Genomic DNA, 15,638 nt, shown 5'->3' with positions numbered 1-15,638 from the left:
GTCCTATCCTCCATATCTGACTACCGGTAACTGACTCCTGCTAGTTCGTACCACAAGAGATAGCACAGAACCCCAATTGTCGCCAACCGTAAAGAGGTAATCTAGAGAACGTTATCTTGCGGGGAAATTTGCGGGGGAAGCATCGCTATGATGATGGGTTCGCCGCTAGCCGACCCCTTAGTCGAAGTGACGGATCCACATGGAGGTCCAACTCCGTGCCCTAAAGCCGGTTCTTGGAGCTTTTTGGCGACGGAGTTGGCACTCCATACGCGCTATCCCTGTCTTGATCATATGATGGATAACTCATTCGAGCATGGAGTTGAAGCTCCATCGAGTTCATGGAGGCTGCAATGGCAGATGGGTGTCCGATCGGCATCCATCATAGTAGCTACAAATAGCCGGGCTTGAGGACAGGCATTCCCAGCTTGCAGATGAAGAATCACCAGCTAATCTCTTACTACTCAAATTATCAAAATGCCTTCAGCCAATGTTTCCGAGCCTTTCAATGGTACCATTATCACCAATGGCAACGGCAAAGCCCATGAAAGACCCACTACCAACAGTGACATCTCGACATTCCGTCGTCTTGTTCCTCTGGTTCACGAAGGGGCTGTTACCTATCTCAATGCCTCATTTGCTCCCCCTTCCAATATGATCGTTCACGAAGCCATCACCAAGTATGCCTCCGAGGCGTTGTACAACCCTTTGCCCAAACCGGCCTGGCAAGCAACCATGCAAGATGCCCGTCGGCTGCTCGCACGCTATATCAACACCGGCTCGTCAAACATTGCCTTTACACGCGACACGACAGAAGCCCTTGGCTCGATAATTCGTGGCTTACACTTCAAGCCGGGCGATAATGTGGTTCTGCTTGATACAGAACATCCAAACCACGCGTATCAGTGGATGTCCCTCCGGCCATTGGGCTTGGAAGTTCGACAAGTTCCTACGATCGAGGCTGATAAGAAGAATGGAAAGGTCAGACCGGCGAAAGCTGAAACTTTTGCGCCTCATGTGGATGACCGAACGATTGCGATTGGGCTTAGTTCCGTCATGTTTCACAGTGGCCAGTGGAACGATGTCGCAGATATTTGCTCCACCTTCCGTCCGAGAGGCATTCATGTCATTGCGGATATCACACAACAGGTCGGGTTTGCGACCGTAGACGTGCAGGCACTTGGTGTTTCGGCGGCAGCATTCTCGTTGCACAAGGGCCTTCACTGTCCAACAGGTCTTGCAGCTCTATATGTCGACCCGGACGTCATCAAGACTGTTGATCCGACTCCACCTGTTGTGGGGTATGGAGCTGTGAGCAATGTTCGAGCTGATCTTCTTGTTCCTGATGACTCTATTGTTTACCATCCCTCTGCTCAAAGATATGATCATCTGAACCTGAGTCTTGTCTCGGGTGCTGTCGCTAAGGCGTACCTCAGCTTCTATCTCGATGTTCTTGGCCCTGAGAGGGTACAAAGTCACCTTTATAGCTTAGGTGATGTGTTGAAGAAAGAGTGCGAGAGTTTGGGCATCAATATAGTCGGTCCTGATGGCCGCAAAGAGCATGCGCCGCATCTCTACATCCTGGATCTACATGACGAAAGATGGATGCCTCATCTACGAGATAATGGAATCATCGTGACGCCGTATCGACTTGGCATCAGGGTATCATTCGGCTTCTACAATGGCACAGAGGACATCAAGAAACTTGCTTCGGTTCTGAGAAGTGGTATTGAAACGGGAATCTCTGTACCTTAGATATAAGGAGAACTTAGCTGGGTTGCATGTTCGTGAGTTTAATAAACGTCAGACATGCCATGGTACTCTGTAAATCCTGTGACGAGCTATATAGTCAACCGCCATTGCTATCACAACATGATTCCAACTGCAATTGGTGTCTGTATTTCCATGTCCTAATACTCGCTACCATGATACTGTTGGCGCTTCTCCGTCTCTCAATTGATGGACTATCGACCATGTACGCGAGCACTCGTCGAGTATTCGGGCGATATAATTCACCTCTTCCACCGTCCCGAACATAGACATGCAACGCGACGCTTGTGCCAAGCTATATATGAGGACAAACGGTGCGAATCTCATCCCGTACTGGGATCGGTATTTTCGAACCAATGCAATAATATTCTGAGCCGATGAATTGCAATAGTCTTTACTCTTCGTCGACTCATGGTGGACTGCGGCATCGATGTTGGTGACGATCCGAATGCTGTGAAAAAGTAAACTAGATATTTGTCAGCCCGGCGGATTTCCACAGTGCGGAGGACGAACTGCAAAGAAGCCACGCTCGGAATCAGGAGAGTACTCGGAGTTTCCCACTTATTCCATTGAGCACACTGTGGCAGAGACGTTTCCCACCGGCTAAGTTCCAAATTCAGTTTATCGAGGTGCCCTCGGCAAGCGAGGCCATCTTGAGCTGCGCTTTGCGAGGACAAAGTCGCTAGTATCTGCTCGATGACCTTGGACAACTCGATCTGCTTTTGGAAGCATGGAACCATTGGTTTGGTTTCACCAAAATCGCCTTGTTGGCTGTCAAACCCTATGGGAAGCCAGAACTCCAACTCCGGGAAATCTCTGTTCAACGTCAGCGGCGTAACATTATAATATCTAGGACGTAATTGGCTCTCACGGCAGTCGTTCCAAGTTCTCAACTTCTATATCATGGTGTGAGAAATAGACTGGTCGGCCGAGAGTCAGACTAATGAGCTTGTCAGAGGTATAACAACCCCAGACAATTCGTCTTCGAATCTCTATGTCTTCTGGGGTCGCCAATGATGTATCGCATGAGACCCATTTCTTCGGATCTCTCTGGAAGCCAAGATCTTGCGCCATTCGAAAGGCGATACCTACTGTTACTCAGCATTGAACTTGTTCTCAACCAGTTGCCCTTACCTGAGAAACCCCAGCCTTTGGACATATTTCCTCGCCCTATTTCGTAAAACGCAAGACATAGAAAAGCCTGAACGGTAGCGATTGACGGTCGAGCGAAGCCATACACTATAAGCGTCGTTTCAGCAGCGCTGAAAAATTGCTCACTTGCTCGTCGCTGCACAGCATTGGGCGACATTAACAGGCCCAGGGCACATATGGATAGAACCAGCCCAGAGGACCAGTATTTGCAACTCTGTCGGTCACCAAAGTGGTCCCGTAGAAATGCCTCGCGGTAAATAAACATGAACTGCGGATATTGCCACTTGAAGAAGTGCATCAGTGCGCTCGTAACAAGGTCATTATCCAGGGAGATGCCGAAATGCTGCGCGACTTGTCCAAAGTTCGAATCAGTGTTTGCATCAAGTGTTGAGTTGTCCGGATGCGCAGCCACCCTGTTTGCCTGAGGAAGCTTCCCGTGGATGATACTCGTCGGACCATGGTAGATAAGTGATCCTTCCGGATCAGGTTCCAGATTATCAGGTTGCGGACTAATGACCGCAGGCGAAGGCTGACTTTGAATCTTTGGAGGAAGAGTAATTTCGCCAAATCCCGATGTCTCTGATACAATGCTCCGCGCTTCCGGGACCGTGTCGCGTATCTTTATGATCAACCCCTCAAGATACGCGATGCGTTCTTCAAGCTCAGACACATACTTTGAAGACACTGGCCTTTTCTTCTTATCTTGCTCGCGATACTCACATGGTTTACTTGCTTCGGAACAACTTTCGCATGGCTCTGTTCTGGAGCACTTGAGCTGTGATATTGGTTCAGCATACATTTGAGATGGAGAGATTGTTGTACGAACTTTACGATATTGGCAACGCTTGCACCTGACAATGATAAGCATCGGTATTTTTGTGGAAATTGTGAAACTCACGATATTTTCTTTTGCATGATGGCGGTTTTTGTAAAATCCAGCTGATGATGCGCTGACTCCTCATTTTAGCGGCAATGGGCGAACCACGTGATTGGTTGATATTTAGGGTAGGTGTGTTAGGGGAAGAAACCAGGCAAAATTTGATCTATTAAGATACCTTAGAGCTTATAGGGTCTAAAGATTTACAAAAACTACCTAAAGCTTCCCTGAACTTATATATAATATTAGATATTTTTTAATTGATATTGCCACCAAAAGCAAGGCTGCGGAGAAGGAGAGTGATACAAAGAAAAAATAACACCAAGAAGGAGAAGGATAAAGACTAATAGTTTATCTGCTGGTATTGCGGTTTGTAGAGGCTGAATACCCTGCATCCCACGATTGAACAACGGAGCTCATGTCACCATGAAAAAGAAACGTATCTTAAATTGTCAATATACATAATCATAACTACGTGATTCTGGAAAGTTATGAAGCGTTGTTTGCAATCACAATGCAAAGCATACATACGTCCGTGCTGTTTTGACACGAATGGCAGGACAAACGTGACCATATGGCAATAGACATCAATAGAGTAAGGTATAACTAATATCTCCAACGCCAAGCTCGGCCATTTCATCTCCTGTATTTGCCACTTCAATCGATTTGATGATTTATGGCGAGACTTGATTGAACAGACCACTTCAAGTCGTGGCTGATCACGATTTCATGTTCATCGGTTCTCGCCGAGTCTCCCCCACATTCCCACGCGACTCCTCATTCGTGGAAACATAACCTTGTCCAAATCTTAACACTAACCTAATCCCCATCGGGTAATCCGATCATCCCATCACGTTAGGCTTGTAAGTGACTTTGTGACTTCGCATTACTATCTCTGGAAACACGTACAGTAGCAGTGATGAGGGGAAGGCCGTCTTTTGCGTCACGTTTATATCAGCTGAGGATGTTATAAAAGTAACATGTCTCCTCATTATACAACCCCTCTCTTCTTCCCATCACCACTCGTGATATTGTTGGGTACTCGACCATAAACTTCCGCCATGTCAATGAAAGCAGTGCGTTTCCACGGACAACAAGATGTCCGGCTAGAAGACATACCCCTCCCCTCCCTCGACTCAAACTCCGTCCGCATCTCCCCTAAATTCTGCGGAATCTGCGGTACAGACGTCCACGAGTATCTCGGTGGCAACAATCTCATTCCCAAGCCCGGCACCCCGCACGGCATCACCGGGGAAACATCGCCCCTCACTCTCGGTCATGAGTTCAGTGGCATTGTTGAAGAAGTCGGGAGTGAAGTTAGTCGCCTTCAAAAGGGAGATCGCGTTTGCGTTCAGCCGATTATTTACGATAATGAATGCCGTTCGTGCAAGCGCGGTCTTGTCAATTGTTGTGATAAGAATGGGTTTATCGGGCTGAGTGGTTGGGGAGGCGGTCTTTGTGAAACTACTGTCGTTCCGCAGGATGCTGTTAAGAAGTTGCCTGATAATGTTTCACTCGAGGTTGGAGCGCTCGTTGAACCTCTTGCTGTCGGATGGCACGCAATCAAGATATCGCCATATCAAGAAGGTGATTCTGCGTTTGTTGTTGGCGGCGGACCGATTGGACTGGCTGTCGTGCAGGCATTGATTGGCAGAGGGTGCAAAAACATCATTTTGAGTGAGGTCAGCTCGAAGCGCCGAGAGTTTGCAAAGAAGTTTGGCGCTCATCATGTGTTCGACCCCACCAAAGACGACATCGTGGCTGAAGTCAAGAAATTGACGGGCGGTTTGGGTGCCGACGTCGGTTTTGACGCAGCTGGATCACAGCATGCGATTGATGCAGCTTTCGATTGCCTAAAGGCTAGAGCTGTTCTTGTTAATATTGCGGTCTGGGAGAAGAGGGCTCAATTGAACATGAATCAGATCGTGTTCCGTGAACGATCATACGTTGGATGGTAAGTTCTCTCTTTGTCTTCATTGAAGCAATTCTAACTTTGATTAGCGCCACGTATGCTCTCGGTGACTTTGAAGAGGTCATTGAGGCACTGTCAAATGGCAAGATTACGCCTCAAGGGATGATTACAAAGGTTATTAAGATGGATAAGGTTGTTGAGGAGGGGTTCCAGGCGCTTATCAATGATAAGGATAACCATGTTAAGATCTTGGTCGATGTCAGTGCTGGTGTATAAACAATGGAGATAGATGGTTGTTTAAGTCTGTAGAGTTGTTGGTGAGGAGTTGAGTGTGAAATCTAAGACACGTTCCTATCTTAGCCCCAGCTTGGCCTATCCATCATTCCGCCACACAATGCTGTCGCAAGGTCTCGGAGCTACCAATCTATACACTCATTCTGAAAGGCCATTGCAATCATATGCTACTCTATGCCGCCAACGACAGGTTGCGCGGTTCGAAATATTGAAATACTTCAAGTGAAGTAAGTGGTAAATGGACGAGTAATTGAGTAATTAAGCATTTAGTCCTGCAGGAGAAAGAAGAAGGAGTTTACCAAAGACGAATACGAACAGAAACATGCGTAGTGCACATGTTGAGATTCTAGGTACTTCTGCGTCATCTGATAGTAGTGTAGTGTTAAGATCAATCTGATTCAGACTATATAAAGAACGTAATAAGCATCAGCTTGTAGCTCTCTCCTAGCTCACAACACAGGGTTGCCAACAAAATGAGAAGCCTCTGTGAATCAAGCGTTGAACTGGGTTACCTCCCTCTCGCGTCCCACAAGAAGCTGAACCTTGTCTGTGCCCTTCCTGCGGTAATAGATAACACCAGTCTTCTGTGTGCGAGGCCAGCTGTCACCTCCAAGCTTCTCATTGCTCCACACGATACCGGGCGCGTTATTGACGCAGCGGTAGACATAGTCGATGACGCTCTGCTGGTCTCGCTTCTCGGGACCCCAGATAACCGCTAAGATCTCAATGGGACAGTCATTGGGAGCTTGTCGAGGCGTGACACGACTGTGGTGAGAGGACCCGGCTGTGGATTTGCCGAAATCCTTGCGAAACGTGTATATGAAGCTCTCCTGAGCAGCGTACTCTTTGCTGGCAAAAACGCGGTGTTCGCTACCAACGCGATAGAGCATGGTGTACGTCTTCTCGACATTCATCCATGGGTCAGAGAAATCACGAACGACGCCCGGAACCTCGATGGAGGTGCCACGAGAATACAAAGATATGGCGAGTTTGGTCACGTTGATACCACCAAATGTCGCGCCAAGAAGCTCTACCTCTTCTCCAGCTGGTGGAGGGCGTTGCAGTGCTTCCAGATTCTCCTTGTCAGTGTTCTTGAGGAGAACACCGTGCTCTCTGTAGTAGCTAGCCGCAATCCTGACCTATGTATTATTAGTCACCTGGCATACGGATGTGCGGTGGTGAATACCTGGTTCCAGGAGATTCGGGCTGCATCAAGCTCGGCAAATGCCAGTCCACGAAGCCACTCAACCTCTATCTCCATGGCCCCCTTCATACCCTTGATCTTCGTCTGTATGTATTCGAGCTCGCCTTTGAAGCTTACAAAGTCCTCTATCGCGGTGTCAGCCTGCCCATAAATGTTTCATTTCTGTACGCACTACAGATCTTGTCGAGCGCATTAATCGCTTTATTAATAGTATCGCCGATTCTCTTGATCATTGTCTTCAAAGAGTCGGTCTTGGCTGTTGGCTGGTCAGAATCTGTATATGAGAAGAGCTTGTTAACGTATTACCTGAAAGCCGAATCGCATTTTGATGCGCTTTCTCTGCCTGACCCCATGTTTGTTGCAGAGATCGATCGATTTCAGCGAATTTGTCCCATGTCTGCTTATCGTTGCAGTACATAACAGAACCAATACTGTTGATGTAAATTAGGGCGCCAGCTGCCACTTATTAGGTCCTAGAACTGCATGATCCGAAGAGCTATCACTTACAATTCGGCCAACCGATTCTTCGGCTAGCTTCAAGCTGATCGTCATACATCTTCTTCAGCTGGAGATGGAGTTTCTGATACTCTGTGCTTGCAGACCGACTGATGTCGTCGGGCGACGGAAAAACAGCATTGGTTCTGCGCTGTATATCTTCAACCCTGGTTGCATCGACTACGGTGTCGGTATGAAACTTTGATGCTTTAGCATGAGGCAACGTGATCCAAACGGAATATACTGACCTGCCTAAGAACTTCCACTAGCTTACTTGCTTCAGCTTCAGCTGCTGATGCATCAGCGATTAGCCCTTGACAAGCACTCCAAATTGCGCCGATTGCGGCTTTGACCTTGGGGTCCGAAAGCACGAGGTTTTCGTCCTCGACCACTGGTCGATGCTTGGCAATTGCAGCGACACGCTCGTCCTCTGTTAGCGAGAATTTGAGTAACTTGTCCGCTGGAATTGTAGTTAATAATCTCGAGTTGATGAAATAAGAGAGCAAGAGTGACGTACTGAATGCCAACATTCTATCGACCGTGTTGTTCTGGAAGTTGTAGCAGCGAGCGAAGATATCTACGAGCGTGCTTTTGGTTTGCTAACAAAGGTTAGATGTGCCGCGACAGAGAGGCTGAAATTGACAGACATTGTACAGATCACCTTTCTTGTCTTTTGCAAGCCAGTCCCTGAACAAGGTCTCAGGAAATTCCATGTCAAATTGAACATTTGACCCAGGAAGCATCAGAGCAGCTCTGATATAAAGCTGCAAATCGACAAAAGCTTGGTCATTGAGGATGAACTGACTGGCAATAGCCTTGGGATCTCCAGCAACAAATCCTGCCGGCGCAGGCTTCATGACATTGCTTGCAACGTCTGCTGCCTTGGCCCAGGGACCGACTTGCTTGGGAGTGACGACTTGAGCAGTAGCCATATTGTAGTGATTGAGTAAAGAGCAATGGTAGAAAAATGTTGATGTGTGATTTGGATTGTTGTTGAGAAGCCTGTGTTCTTGATCCTTTTATACCCAAAGCCTCTTCATAAAGTTGGCCTGATGATGGACAGTCCGAGGACGGCCTCAAGATCATGCCTGAGGCTTTCGCTCAGTTCCCCTGAGTCTGCAATGTTTCAAGACGTGGCATACAAGATCACTCGTGGCGGTTGCATCGCAGCTGAAAAACGATCAAGAATGTGATGAACTGTTAGCTTGCATTTCTGTTGCTGTCGATATTTCCATGAGACCAATTTCTTGAGTCTTTAGCCGCCCGCAGTGTTTGGTCAAGACTAATACTCGTCGGTCGCAGTTTCCCTTCAGCTGTCTACCAGCAACGCCACTACGCAAGCATTGCCTGAAAGGAATACGAACATGCAGGCTCAAGCAAAAACCTTAAGACATGAGGAGTCCAGACCATGGATACGAGGTAAGTCGCGCGATACAAGCATCAGTCGTCAGGTCTGTCAACTAAAGGTAATACTCTCAAAAGCAGACTTCAGATAGCATACCAACTACCCACACAATATTCCAAGATAACCTTTTCAGCTTGTCATCTAAGACTATGGATACGATTACCCTTATGGATGCATGGAGGCAATACGACGAGATCGAGAGAAGCTATGATACTTGCGATTGTTTCCTAAAGAAGATGACTACACGCTCACACTGTTTCAAGATTCGGCCTCTCGCCTTGAAGCGATACAGTCGGGAACTCATAAAACGGACCTTTGACATGCCATGTGTATCTTCAACTTACTCGGCCGCGATTTGATTTAATGCTCCTACATAGAACTTAGGCATCCAGTAGAAACGATCGGTTCCCTAACCACTAATGCCGCCGTCACACTTTATTATGTGGCGCCAGTTGACCCGCTTGACCGGCATGAGGGCGCTTGTTCCGTCCTGTAGCCTCCATGCCACGACCAATTGCTAGGTGCGGGGAAATGAACTATGGAAATACCAGTTAGTTAGTGCCACCGCTAGGGCGGTGAACCAATTCTGGGTTGGATTTCAGCCAGCCTCGATAGTTCAGCTAGCCTCAAGACCTGCAGTCTGCATCAATGGAACGATAGATGTCTAAGAACTTCTTGGCAAAGGCGGTCCGAGAGCAGAAGGGTCAGATGTTTTGATTTTGGGCTTATGAGATTGAGATGTCAGTGAATCGAAGTTGGACACTGCGGATGCTCAAGACGTTGAGATAAATATCTTCGATGCTGCAGTCTAATAGAACATTCGCAATTCTTTCAATCAAGACCTGATCCGCCAACGCTTATTCCAAACTATCTTCCTTACCCTTTTGGGCCCATTGCAGTATCATGGATATTGAATTGGCTGTTGAAACCTCTCTCAAGCCTCTCACCTTAGGTGAGAAAGCGCTTGGGAAATCACTTCTTTCTTCGCAGCGAGTTCATGGCAGCAGCGATGAGAAGGGAACGGTAATCTCTTTGACCCCACTCATCGGAACCCAGCCTTACATGACCTGCAGGTTTGGCTGCGGGCCCCTAAGCTGGTGCTGGCCGAAGCACTCAAAACGGCTCGCGACCTGGGCTCCCAGAAGAAAATCTCACTCAAATTTGTCCATATCTTCTGTGACACTCTGATCATCCAGGAAGGGGATAAAATCAATGGAGACAGTATCAATAGCCCTGGATATGTGACCGACGGTACATTCACGATCCAGATCTATGCTCGCAAGCTCATTGCTCCTGTGGCTGGTGACAAACCAAGTCTCCGAGTAGACATGACCTCTACATGTGTTCTGGTTTTGTGGGTTCCTGATGCCCCAAGCAGCTTTGAGCTGGACATTTCTGTCAAATCACAGCCTGGAGCGACCCGAATGAAGGTCAAGATTGACCCTCTCAAGTTTGGAGTCTCTTACGTATGTTCCCCAACTGGTGAGATGAGTGTAACTCAAAGAGACCCACCAAAAACTGCGCTGGCCTACGTCAACTACCTCGAGCTTATCAACGACGACGGCACGCTGCAAGATCAAGGTTACGCGACTGAGTCAGTATGATATCTATTCTTCGATGTAGAGACGCTAATACAGTACAGTGAACTGCCACGACTGCTGCAGATGCAAATTCTCGTCGCCCAAGTACATGCAGAGACCGATCGCCAGTTTGCCATTGACTTGCTCAACTACGTCATTATTGCTTCAGGGTCTGCTGTCAGCTATCAACTGCACTACCAGGCAGTGGGACTTCGTAACAACTTAGGTAACTCACAGTCACTGTTTCTTTCCAGTCCATTGCTAATGACATCGCCAGCATTGGGTCGTGATATCGGCCAGGCATCGTCTGTCAACGTTTATGCCTCCAAGCAGGTGCTCAAAGCACGTCTTACAGCTGCTTTAGCTTTTGAGAATGCCTACCGCGACTACCTAAGTGATAGCGGCACTAAAAAGCAGCAGGTTTCTGCTGGACTGGATCTCCTAGCCAAAAGCAATGATGCTTTGGAGACTTACAAGTTTATCATCGGTATTCGACAAAGAGAGTACGAAATGGCACTTCATTCCAATGATGTTGCTAAAGCCAATTTCGAAAAGAACAACAACGATCTTGCATCAAAGATCAAGGCTTTTGAAGCCGGTGTAGAGAAGTATAAGAAGGATCAGCAAAAAGAAGCCACCAAGTCAATCCTCAAGGGCGTCTTTTCTGTTGTTCTCGCTGTTGGCGCTACAATTGCCACCGCTGGTGCGGCTGCCCCATCTATCGTTGCTGCTGGCGCAGGTGTCGTATCCAGCGTTGAAAAGGCAGCAACACTGATTCAAAAGCTGAAGGCGGTCTATGAGAAGCTTAAGGCTATCTTCGACAAGATCAAGCCAGTTATTGAGAAGCTTGGGGAAATTGTCGAAACCTCCAAGAAGATGATTGAAATGATCAACAAACTAAAGCAGGATGGCAGCAACGTTGATTCGGCAAAGACTCTGCGACCAGGCAAGGACTCTGCTGAGGTCTCAGATGTAGGTATTGCGGAGTGGGAACGGTTTAACATCACCGTTCTCGATATGCAGGATTTCCTTCGTGAGTATGAAATTGAAGGGAAGAGGGAATACTTCATGTCACTCAAGACATTGGTTATTTCTGGTGAGTGTTACATCAAGACACAGGCCAATCTTGTTCAAAAGGGCGATGATCTTGCCATTTTGTCTTTCCAAACCAACATGGAAGACAAGAACCAGCAACGATTGGCAGCAATGAACTACAAGTCCGTGACCGATGAGAAGATCCTCGATCTTCTCAAGAGAGCTATGTTCGATCGAATTCTCGCCTTGCGTACATTTGTGTACCAGGATTTCCAAACTTACAGCACAGCATACAACTATCATTCGCTTTCCAAAGGTCAGTTTGGGCCTACGTTTTGAGTCTGTCCTTGTCTCGCAAGACTAACCGTTTTCGCAGGATCACTTCTTCGGTTATCACCCGTCAAACCAGTCGTCGATTACCTCGAAGATGCTGCTGTCATCCAGGGAGCTGTGGTTGCCTACGGCTCGCGTGTTCTCGTTCAGTCACGAACATTCCGCTTCGCAGGCTTGTGCGGCTATGCTACGAAAGAGGACCTAGCGGCGGCCTTCACTCAGAACGGCTCGGTTGAGTACATGATTGACCCACAAGATGCTCAATGGAGGGGTTTCAGTCGTATTCGCATGTCTTCAGCTAGGTAAGCATCCACTGGTGTCAAGCATCGGTTGTCCTCAAGCGCGTTTTCAAGCTAACATTTACGTTAAGGTGTTACTTGGATGGGGTCTCACTCCCTACTGGTCAAGCGCTGAAGATACAGCTCAAGACTAGTGGTCGTTTCTTTGATAGAGATTGCTTGCAGGAAAAGTCTAGTAACCTCCTGGTGCCTGTCCGCTCTTTTGTAGGCGATGCGAGGACCCTGCTTTTCGAATACAATCCAACATCGAAGAACATCATCACTGACGGCCTCTGGGGCCAGGAGCGCGATTACACGAAGCACACACCAATGACCTCCTGGAACATTTCTATTATCGGTTATCCCGGTATCAATAATGATGCTTCTGCTGTGCAAGTAGACTTCTCTGATTTTAGCGGCATAACTTTGGAGTTCACTTGCGATGTTGTATGGACGGGTTATTGATGCAAGGTGATCAGAGCAATGGTCAACTGGTGCATTGACCATGGGCAGTCTTTCGTCGCGGCCTGTCGGGGGCAAAGGTTCTAGAGACATCGTGATACAGTTTTTGTGATTCATTCATGCTTTAATCGATTTTGTTTATTTCCAATGCACATAAATTTATTTTGTACGACCTGTTGTTCGTCCTCATGTATAACTTTGCTGTCGCCACGTGGAATCTATTACATGAGCCCTTGTTTGTCACACTGTACCTACTGTTCACAATGGTCCACCGAAGGTACTAGCTTTACCGTGGAACAAGGGCAAGAAGCCCATATCAAAGGTCCATAAGTGCTAAGTCATAATAATCCAGGCTTTGGCACAATAATCAGTCAGACGAATGCAACGTCGGGCAGCTCTGGCCCTAAGACTGAAATCTAATACACATACTTATCCTAGCCCCAGCTAGGTCCGTTCACCATTCCACCGTATAGGTCTATGGCGAGGCCTCCAAGCATCCAATCCATATACCCACTCGGACTCGCCATGTCAGGCATACCGTATACATCTGGGGTTTCCTGCCGCAATTCGGCACTTCCAGCCTGCACGGGTGTCGTGTCTGGTGTAGCCATTCTTCCAGCAAGATAGAAACCCGGATCCAGCTGTTGCATCTCCCGTACATAACGAGCCTTGACCATGAGTCTCTGAATCGGCCTCCAAAGAGTGCCCCTCTTACCGCTTTCGTTCATGTTCCATCGGTTATGAACCGTGTTGATAAATTCCCATGCTCGATCGCATTCCGTCGAAGCTGGACGAGAGCAAATCTCAGAGAGAACGAATATCACTGCGTGCCACTGGATATGCGTTTTAGAGTGCCACGTCCACTTTGAGATACTGCTGTTTGTCAAGATAGAACTGGAAAGTTCAAGAACTTCAATCGAGGTGGAAAATAGGTGGTCTCGAATAATCGTTGAGGCGTAGGCTTTCTTTTTCTTGCTTGGAAAGTGAACAACGAGCCACGTGCGGGCGATCATGAGCCGTGCGACTGTCGATGTAAACAGCATAAATGGAACCGATTCGTCACAGTAACGTAGGTATCGTTCCTCCAATCGGCTCTTGAGTTCTTGAACAATTGGCTGACCATCATCTCGTGCTGCAGTGGCTGTCGAGTTTGGAGTTGGTGATGCATATCCAACCTTCCAACCAGCTCTCATCACCTCGCAACGAATCAGACAGAACGTCATCTGAGTATGTCCTTCACGCTCCATAGGGCTTTCTGTCATATGGGGGGTGATATCGCTATCGTTGATATTGAGGGGAAGCTTTGTGTCAAACATGTCACCTCGTACTATAGGTTCGTATCCATGAAACTCAGAGGAGCGCATGTCTAGTAGACATATATGCCACCAGAGACGTCGCCTTAGTTCTATATCAAATGGCTTAAGACCAAAGGTTGTTCCGTCACGATGTAGACCCATGGCTTGGGCGATGTGAAAAACCAGCGACGTCAAAGACCATGTTGTTCTAGAATCATCCTCGTTTCGTAGGCCTGAGAGGAACAGGACAGCGGCCTGAAGAAGAATGAGGCTCTGCGTGTTCAGCAAGTTTGCGCGGGCCATAGCTTGCTCGACTACAAAGCGGAACTTATTAAGCGCGGTAGAACGTGACTCCCCGAGGACGCTTAAGCACTGGTCGTCATCCATGCTGATGACTGACGAGTAGTAGATGGCAAACAGTAAGGCTTCTGCGTTTCTATCGAGTGTGTCGAGTGAGACAATGGAGTCCCAAAACCACTGTTCTGTGGTGGGCATATGGAAAATATGCACCAGTGGAAGGACATTCTCGATGAAGTCATTCAAGAGAGTGACTGATAGGTGCATAGGTGGATGATAGGGAAGAAGAGAATTGCAGAGGGACCGAAATCCCAGAACTGAAGCGCTTGTTCCGAGAGGCGAGGCCGCTTCCGGCATGAGCCCAGATGCATCAATAGGGTTGTTGATGTCGTCTTCAGACAGGGGGTCGTGTAGCATGTCGCACAATTCTTCGATCTATATAACAAGCAAGTTAGCCACAGTAGTAGATGAACAATGGCACTAGTACTAACCTCGTTTCCTAAGTTGGCCCATAAAATGTTACTGACGTAATAGCTCTTGCTATCATCTATCATCAGACGACCAAGTTGCTGGTCGATGGAAGCATCTGGAGCAGCGTTATCCAGTCCCGAAGGATAATTTCTTACGCCACCTGGAGACGATCCAATTTCTTCTCTATCGGTACCACTGCCAGATGGAAGAGTATTGGCTGTGGCATCGACCTGACTAGTAAGTTGCTTGATGATGTTTTCCAATTTTTGGAGCCGATCGACAAGACGGGTATCCAGCGTTTGAGTTAGTCTTTTGGCAGCTCTACCACGACCAGCGGGGTATGAACATTCGTTATTGGCGCGGAGGCAGTTAGAACAGGGCTTCTGGCGATCACATTTCACTTTCCGCTGGCGGCAAAACGCGCAGCTGCGTAGAGGGAGTGGATCAGACGGAGTAGATGGAGTTAGAACGGGAGAGTCTAAGGTAGAACTCATTTTTGCAGTTGCAGCAGTGGATGAAGTTATCGGAACCCTCGGAGGGGACTTGTCTGAGATTGAAGAGGCCATGAATGGGCCTTGGATTGTTGAGAGAATTAGAATGTAAAGGCTGGGGTGATGAACCAACATGTCAGGGCCTGTGTCAGCGGCCCCCGTTGTTGATCTTATCTTAGTGGCACACTAACGGAGATAGCACGGACCAGGGCGGAGACGGGTAAGCTTATGCGTCTCCGACTAACACTCACATGTCAAAGTTGGTCCAATCAGCGAGCAAAGGTACCTTT

The 15,638-nt window shown here is 47.8% G+C and overlaps 6 protein-coding genes across 6 annotated transcripts; 3 read left to right on the top strand and 3 right to left on the bottom strand.

Moving 5' to 3' along the window:
* Positions 1-307: 307 nt before the first annotated feature.
* FOIG_15289 (uncharacterized protein) lies at positions 308-1,752 on the top strand (the record flags this gene model as incomplete). Its single annotated transcript, XM_031216642.1, has 1 exon — positions 308-1,752. Exon 1 carries the CDS (start codon positions 475-477, stop codon positions 1,750-1,752), a length of 1,278 nt encoding a protein of 425 aa, XP_031053626.1. The 5' UTR covers positions 308-474.
* FOIG_15288 (uncharacterized protein) lies at positions 1,708-3,878 on the bottom strand. Its single transcript, XM_031216641.1, has 6 exons — positions 3,818-3,878; positions 3,746-3,770; positions 2,902-3,694; positions 2,639-2,855; positions 2,281-2,583; positions 1,708-2,233 (listed from the first exon to the last, which is right to left on the bottom strand). The coding sequence occupies exons 1-6, from the start codon at positions 3,832-3,834 to the stop codon at positions 1,918-1,920; spliced, it is 1,671 nt and encodes a 556-aa protein (XP_031053625.1). The 5' UTR covers positions 3,835-3,878; the 3' UTR covers positions 1,708-1,917.
* A 940-nt stretch (positions 3,879-4,818) lies between these two features.
* Positions 4,819-6,034, top strand: FOIG_15287 (uncharacterized protein). Its single transcript, XM_031216640.1, has 2 exons — positions 4,819-5,750; positions 5,798-6,034. The coding sequence occupies exons 1-2, from the start codon at positions 4,858-4,860 to the stop codon at positions 5,982-5,984; spliced, it is 1,080 nt and encodes a 359-aa protein (XP_031053624.1). The 5' UTR covers positions 4,819-4,857; the 3' UTR covers positions 5,985-6,034.
* Positions 6,035-6,493: 459 nt separating this feature from the next.
* Positions 6,494-8,633, bottom strand: FOIG_15286 (uncharacterized protein; the record flags this gene model as incomplete). Its single annotated transcript, XM_031216639.1, has 8 exons — positions 6,494-7,141; positions 7,189-7,331; positions 7,379-7,462; positions 7,513-7,662; positions 7,726-7,900; positions 7,950-8,161; positions 8,219-8,300; positions 8,349-8,633. The coding sequence occupies 8 exons, from the start codon at positions 8,631-8,633 to the stop codon at positions 6,494-6,496; spliced, it is 1,779 nt and encodes a 592-aa protein (XP_031053623.1).
* A 1,376-nt stretch (positions 8,634-10,009) lies between these two features.
* On the top strand, positions 10,010-12,797 carry FOIG_15285 (uncharacterized protein; the record flags this gene model as incomplete). The annotated part of the gene is made up of 6 exons (XM_031216638.1): positions 10,010-10,129; positions 10,180-10,700; positions 10,749-10,912; positions 10,964-12,037; positions 12,098-12,356; positions 12,425-12,797. The coding sequence occupies 6 exons, from the start codon at positions 10,010-10,012 to the stop codon at positions 12,795-12,797; spliced, it is 2,511 nt and encodes an 836-aa protein (XP_031053622.1).
* Positions 12,798-13,228: 431 nt separating this feature from the next.
* On the bottom strand, positions 13,229-15,351 carry FOIG_15284 (uncharacterized protein; the record flags this gene model as incomplete). The annotated part of the gene is made up of 2 exons (XM_031216637.1): positions 13,229-14,821; positions 14,878-15,351. 2 exons carry the CDS (start codon positions 15,349-15,351, stop codon positions 13,229-13,231), a joined length of 2,067 nt encoding a protein of 688 aa, XP_031053621.1.
* Between the last annotated feature and the right edge of the window lie 287 nt (positions 15,352-15,638).

The sequence above is a fragment of the Fusarium odoratissimum genome (assembly GCF_000260195.1).
Source record: "Fusarium odoratissimum NRRL 54006 unplaced genomic scaffold supercont1.50, whole genome shotgun sequence".
In the NCBI taxonomy this organism is placed as follows: Eukaryota; Fungi; Ascomycota; class Sordariomycetes; order Hypocreales; family Nectriaceae; genus Fusarium; species Fusarium odoratissimum.
This window is presented reverse-complemented; position numbering and strand designations above follow the sequence as displayed.